General features: G+C 41.3%; 1 protein-coding gene across 1 annotated transcript in view; it reads left to right on the forward strand.

Moving 5' to 3' along the window:
- LOC113814006 (cyclin-A2) overlaps positions 1–7,500 on the forward strand; it is a 15,952-nt gene that overhangs the window by 1,684 nt on the left and 6,768 nt on the right. Inside the window, exons 3-6 of the mRNA XM_027366082.2 lie at positions 614–693; positions 3,959–4,084; positions 5,260–5,415; positions 6,793–6,957. Coding sequence (XP_027221883.2) covers positions 614–693; positions 3,959–4,084; positions 5,260–5,415; positions 6,793–6,957 — 527 coding nt within the window. The remainder of the gene's footprint in view (positions 1–613; positions 694–3,958; positions 4,085–5,259; positions 5,416–6,792; positions 6,958–7,500) is intronic.

The following is a 7,500-nucleotide window of genomic DNA, read 5'->3' on the forward strand; positions in this document are numbered from 1 at the left end:
AGAAGAAAGGCGAAAAGTTGAGTGGAATGATTAGATTAGGAGAGAAAGGGAAGAATACGAGATAGAAAGAGAGAGAGAGGGAAAGAAGATAAGAATGTTTTCTTCCGAATGGCCAGGCCTGTAGATGTATATGTAAGTGGTTAACCTAATAACTTGATGTGAATATGGAAAATGTAAAAATAATGCCCTGTATTCTTTTATTGTCAGCTAATGTCAGTGTGTATGTCTCATTCATCACATTACAACATTCGGTAAGTCCGCAGTGACGTACCTATAAATTCATAAAAGATCAAATTATTTTGCTCACAATATTTGTACATAAATCTAGCATTTGTCAGATATTAGAACTACCCACAATATTTATATTTCCGAAACAATAGATCACATCGTATCCATGAATCACTCCAAGTAGTGAAACGTGTGATGAATGAATGGCAGGTATGAATGAGAAAAAAATAAGTGCGGAAATTGTTTCATTCAAACTTCGTGTGTGTGTCATAGTGAAGTCTGACTAATCGTGAGTGAATTACTAAATAGCCATGAGTGATTGCTGACCAGCCAGGAACGAGGTTCTCGATAGCCATGAATGATGTCTAACTATCCACTTCTCCAGGACAGGAACACGTGACAAGCTCGTTACCGCAAAAGGTCATCTGGAAGCGAAATTACTGCCTCGCCGATGACTACGAGGAGGTGAGAGACCAAAACAGCAGTCTATTTAGTCTATATTCAGTCTATATTTAGCATATTCTACGGTTTGACATTAGAGAGAAAGCCCTTTGTTGTGCATGTAGGTAGGTCTACATTCTCGGAATATTGAAAATGCTTGGTATTAATTTCGTATGGCGATGTTGGCCCTGGATGGTACTGATTTCGTAATTATGTAGCATTGGATGTGCGTAACACTGATTTAGTATGTCTTGTGATATTGGGCACGGTAGGCCTACTAATGTGACTCTCCTGAGGTCCCATCTATCGGGGGGGGGGGGGGTCAAAATGCCCGGAGAACATAGGTTAGATTGTGATCGTAGATTATTGCGCTATAAAAAGAATATAGGAGGTTATGGCCATACTGTTTTTAGCTTCTTAGTTAAATGGTTTGTTCAGAGAGAATTTGCTCCACAAGTTTCTGTCGAATCGTGATGAATATTTCACTAGGTTGACCCTGGCCCTGAGATCAGCTGATTGGATTTAGGTCATGGGTAGACGAGTAGATGTTGAGGTTGATATGAGAGAGATTTATGAAAAGTGGATCTTTAGGGGTAGATTAAGGTTGATGGGGGTAGATTATGATGATATTTTAAGAGTAAATGAAGGCAAGTTGGAGCGTAGTCGTGGAAAAGTGAGAAAGAAAAAGAATTTTGGGATAGACTATGAATGTGAGGAAGGTGCATCGTTGTAGCTTATTTTGTGGAAATTTGCTCTGTTGAAAGGTTTATTAAAACTCGTTTATTCTGAATTGGCTGAGTTGGATTATGGAAATGAATGCGAGTGATCCATTGCGGACTGTTTAGGTTGTTCCAGTCATTAACAGATGGCGTTTCGTGTAATGAATGTTTTAAAAAAATTAACATTCTCAGCCGTGGTGTTGCCAAATGCTCACTTTGGCAAAAATTCCACCTTCGATACCTGAATATGTAAATATTGCCAGGATGTTATTAGGACTATTATTGATAAAATATTTGCTGGATCCACAGCTGGGCCAACGGAAAATATTACTTATAACTTCTCTTTCGCCGTCTTTCGTACCTAATTGCAATAAGCATCATTCTTCATTTATTGAAATATGATTAAAACATATTTAGTTTTTTTAGTAATCTCTAAATTACCTTTTATATACAGATATCAGTTATGGTTATTGCAAACCATTATTCTTCGTTTATTAGAAGACAATTGAACAATATTTCGTTTTTTCAGAATCTCCAAACTACCTTTTTTATACAGATACCTTTTTTATACAGATTTAACCTCTCTTATCCGCACAGCTGTTCCCAGTGCACACTGCGCATTTGTAAAACCAGCAGGTCGTAGTCATGATAAGAGGTGCATGACTAGGTTAGCAAATAAATAAATAAATAAAACCATGTATTTATAAATTATGTCGGGAAGGTGATTCATATCTACACAGTTTGATGGAAAAAAATGAAAAATGGGATATCGTAATTTCATTCAAGTCAGACCGTAGTAATTTAGTTGTAATTTAGTGATATCTAAAATCATTTGCTAAAGTTAGGAACTTCACCTACATAATGCTATATTTAGCGTCTGCCCATGCCTCTCATTATACGGGAATAAAGCTGTATCTTCGCTGACTTTCGCCTTGTTAGAAATAGCCACAGATAAAAAAAAAAAGTTACTCATGCCACGCACATTGCAGACCACGATGCACACGAGATTGCAACCCTTAATTCCCTAAGCATTGTGTGTGTCTCTTGGAGGTTGAAAGTGACTTGCCTCTGTAAACAAGCCTAAAAGTAAATTGCCTTCGTTTGCAGTGTTGAAATCTTGCTTACCCAAGTTGCTTAAGTTTGTTCTGTGTGTAATTACACTTGATAAAATTGTTTAAATGGAATACGAACATGCATGCACCAGTATATCAATCTATATATAGACATCTGTTTATATTTCGTAAAAGCTAACAGGTGTAGCATGAGACGGGAACATATGTGAAGGCAACAACTTGGATACATCTTTGTTTAATGTAGTGTAAGAGAGACGGGGAAGGAGCAGAGTTAGACAGACAGACAGACAGGAAGAAGGACAGTCAACACAGGTCTAACAATTAAATCCAGAGATGTACATGCACACTATAAGTAGAAAAAAATATAACCAAAAAACACGACAACCCTTCCACGTAGAGCAACTATCACCCTTCCCCACCCTTTACTGTACCTTCCTATAGTGCAGCATGACCTTAGATCTCTAGTACATTTATTATGCTTTCAACCATTAACCAGTAACTATTAACCATTCCTCTTCAGGATGCCATGAAGTGCTAGCATATTTATTCTGCTTTTAACCATTAACCATTCTTTTCCAGGATGCCATGAAGTGCTAGCATATTTATTCTGCTTTTAACCATTGACCATTACTTTTCAGGATGTCATGAAGTGCTAGCATATTTATTCTGCCTTTAACCATTAACCATTATTCTTGAGGATGTCATGAAGTGCTTGCATATTCATTTTGCTTTTAACCATTAACCATTAACCATTCTTCTCCAGGATGTCATGAAGTGCTAGCATATTTATTCTGCTTTTAACCATTGACCAATCCTCTCCAGGATGTCATGAGGTGCTAGCATATTTATTCTGCTTTTAACCATTGACCAATCCTCTCCAGGATGTCATGAGGTGCTAGCATATTTATTCTGCTTTTAACCATTAACCATTACTCTTCAGGATGTCATGAAGTGCTAGCATATTTATTTTGCTTTTAACCATTAACCATTCTTCTCCAGGATGTCATGAAGTGCTAGCATATTTATTCTGCTTTTAACCATTAATTATTAACCATTCTTCTTCAGGATGTCATGAAGTGCTAGCATATTTATTCTGCTTTTAACCATTAACCATTCCTCTCCAGGATGTCATGAGGTGCTAGCATATTTATTTTGCTTTTAACCATTAACCATAAACCATTCCTCTTCAGGATGCCATGAAGTGCTAGCATATTTATTCTGCTTTTAACCATTAACCATTCTTCTCCAGGATGTCATGAAGTGCTAGCATATTTATTCTGCTTTTAACCATTAACCATTCCTCTCCAGGATGTCATGAGGTGCTAGCATATTTATTTTGCTTTTAACCATTGACCATGAACCGTTCTTCTCCAGGATGTCATGAAGTGCTAGCATATTTATTCTGCTTTTAACCATTAACCAGTAACCATTCTTCTCCAGGATGTCAAAATGCTAGCATATTTATTCTGCTTTTAACCATTAACCATTCTTCTCTAGGATGTCATGAAGTGCCTGCTAGAAGTCGAGAGACGACACATGAGAACGAGAAGTTACCTGTCCACGCACCCTTCGGTTAATCAACGCACCAGAGCCATTTTAGTGGACTGGCTCATACAGGTCCAGGTAAGGTGGGGCCGAATGCGAGGTGGGGATGAGGAGGGGGAGAGAAGGGAGAGAGGCGGGTGAGAAATGGGTAAGAAGAGGGGGAGAAATGGGTAACAGGAGGGGGAGAGAAGGAAGAGAGATGGGTGAGATATGGGGGAGAGGTGGGGGAGAAATGGGTAAGAAGAGGGTGAGGAATGGGTGAGAGAATGGGAAGAAGTTGGTGAGAAAAGTGAGAAATGGGGAAGAGGAGGGGGAGAGGTGAATGAGAGAAGGGGGAGAGGTGGGTGAGGAATGGGGAAGAGGAGGGGGAGAGAAGGGAGAAATGTGGATGAGAATTGGGTTAGAGGGTGAGAAAGGGGTGAGAGAAGGGAGAGAGGTGGGTGAGAAATAGAGAAGAGGAGAGGGAGAAATGGGTGAGAGAATGGAGGAGAGGTAGGTGAGAGAAGGGGGAGAGAGGGGTGAGAAATGGGGGAGAGGAGAGGGAGACTGTTGGGTAAGAAAGGGTGAGAGAAGGGAGAAATGTGGATGAGAAGTGGGTAAGAGGAGGGTGAGTGTAAGAGGGTAAGAATTGGATGAGAGAAGGGGAGAGGAGGGAGAGTTGGTTGAGAGAGTGCTGGGTCAGTAATAAGTGAGATGTGACTAATGGTTAAGTGTGAGTGGAGTTAGCGTGGTAATGAGAGAGAGAGAGACAGAAAGAAAAACAGGGATAGGAAGAAAGAGGGAGAAAAATAAACGGTGTGGTGCAGAAGGGGAAGCAGAACACAGAGAGAAAGAGAGAGAAGATGGAGGGAGAGACAATGTTACATGGGCATCAAAAAAGGAAAAGTGTTGAAGTAGTGTATAGATGGAGAGAAAGGAAGGGATGAAGGGAGGGAGGGAGGGTTGGGTGAAGGTGAAAAGTAGAAATCCTACGATACAGGATGATGGACGAAGGGGAGAGAGAGAGAGAGAGAGAGAGAGAGAGAGAGAGAGAGAGAGAGAGAGAGAGAGAGAGAGAGAGAGAGAGAGAGAGAAAGAGAAAGAAAGAGAGGGAGAGTTTAATTAAAAAAAAAAAAATAAGCGCACGCGATTTAAAACAACAACAACATACAACTCAACAAATGAAGAACAAAAATATTCGGACATATTCCTCCCTATCAATTTTTTTTACCCTTAGCAGCTTCCCTCAACCCCAAATCTCTTACCCGCCACAGAGCTACCTCGAGCTGTCTTCGGAGACCCTGTACCAGAGCATCTCATTGGTGGACCGGGTGTTGGAGGTCCGCTGTGTACCGGTCCATAGGGTACAGCTTCTGGCCATCACTTCTCTCCTCATTGTGTCCAAGTTGGAGGAGAAGAGACCGACTGAGGTGAGGATTTGGGAGAGGGGTTGTGGTCGTTGTATCGGGGTTTGGTTATAAAGGACTCTTCGTTGTGTAGTGTAGTCCCCCCTCTTGAATCTGTCTTCTCATTTCTGGTCTCTTTCCTCTTCTGTGTCTCGTCTCCTTACTTTTCTTCTCTTTTCTCTTGTCTTTTTACTCTTCTCTCTCTCTTCTCTCTTGTCTCTCCACTACTCTCTCTCCCCTCTCATTTTCTCTCTTCTTTCTCTTGTCTCTCCGCTCCTCTCTTTTGTCTCTCCATTCCTCTCTCTCCCCTTCCTCTCTCTTTTTCCTCTTCTCCCCTTTCCCTCCATCATCCATCTCATTTCCTTCTCTTCCTTCCTCTTCCCTTCCCTTCTCTTCCCTGTCTTCAATTTCACTTCCCTACCACTTCCTTTCCTTTCCTTATCCTCCCCTCTCCTCGCTTTCCCTTCTCCCTTTCTACTTCCCCCTTCACCCCCTCTCTCTCTCTCTTTCCCTCTCCCTCTTTATCTGTCTCTCCCTCACTTTCTCTCTCTCTCTCTCGGCTTTCTTTGTATTCCCCCCTATATCTTTATCATATTTATTGCTCTTTTTCACATCCCATTTGCAGCCAAGTACGCATTTCCTATCCCATATTCCCAATTCCATATTCCAAATTCCTTGTTCCCAGCCCCTGATTCCCAACCCCATATTTCCAATTCCAAAATCCCATATTCCCAACTCCTTATTCCCAGCCCCATATTCTCACTCCCCTATTCCGAATTCCATAATCCCAAAACCCATATTCAAAATCCCACATTCCCCAAAATATTCGCAATCCCAGATTCCCAATCCCAATATTCCCAAAAATATTCCCAATCCCAGATTCCCAGCCCCTTCTCCCAATCTCAAAATCCCAGCCCCATATTCCCAATCCCAAAATCCCAGCCCCTTATTCCCAATTACATATTCCCAATCCCAGCCCCATATTCCCTATCCCATATTCCCAATTCCACATTCAAAATCCCAAAACCCATATTCAAAATCCCACATTCCCCAAAATATTCGCAATCCCAGATTCCCAATCCCAATATTCCCAAAAATATTCCCAAAAATATTCCCAATCCCAGATTCCCAGCCCCTTACTCCCAATCTCAAAATCCCAGCCCCATATTCCCAATTACATATTCCCAATTACATATTCCCAATCCCAGCCCCATATTCCCAATTCCACATTCAAAATCCCACATTCCCAGCCCCTTATTCCCAATCCCAGATTCCCAGTCTTTTATTCCCAGCGTCCGTATTCGAAACCGAATTTAGAAGGAAATAGTGGAGCGGCGACGTATAAGTAACACCGCCTCTGACGCCACCACTCCTCTCTGACGCCCACCTCCGCCCTTTCAGACTTCAGACTTGCTCCAGCTGACTCTGAACTCTTACACGCGGGCAGAGCTCCTCTCCCTCGAGCGGCAGGTGCTGAGTGTGCTGAAGTTCGAGCTGAGTTGCGCTGACCAGGGTTCCTTCCTTAATTACTTCTTGTATCTCACTTGCAATGATCAGGATAACATGGTGAGTTGTGTGATGTTTTTGTTGTTTTGTTTTTTTTTTTCTTTCTGTTTTCTTGTTTTTCTTTTTTCTTTCTTTATTTATTTTTTTTTCTTCTTTTTTCCTTTCTTTTTTTCTGTTTCCTTTTTACATTTTTTCTTTTTTTTTTCTTTCTTTTCTTTTTTGGCGGAAAAGTTTGGGTTTTTGTGTGGGTATTTGAGTGTGTGAGTGAGGCTGTGAGTATGAAGATATGAGTGAGGGTGTGGGTGTGAGGATATGAGTGCGGGTGTGAGGATGAGTAAGAGGATATTTGTGAGGGTGAGTATGAGGACGTGTGAGGGTGAGTATGAGGCGTGTGAAGGTGTGAGGATGAGGATATGTGTGAGGAATTGAGTGAAAGTGTGAGTATGTGAATTGAGTGTGAATTTGTATATGAGTGAGTCTGCTTTTGTAGACAGACTGTGCGTAGGGATGAGTGTGAGTGTGAGAAGTGTGAGTGTGGGAGAATAACAGTGTATGTGTATAAATATAGAAAAGATTGTGTAAGAGTGCGCGAGTGAGAGGAAT

Source organism: Penaeus vannamei, chromosome 22, assembly GCF_042767895.1.
Source record: "Penaeus vannamei isolate JL-2024 chromosome 22, ASM4276789v1, whole genome shotgun sequence".
Taxonomy (NCBI): Eukaryota; Metazoa; Arthropoda; class Malacostraca; order Decapoda; family Penaeidae; genus Penaeus; species Penaeus vannamei.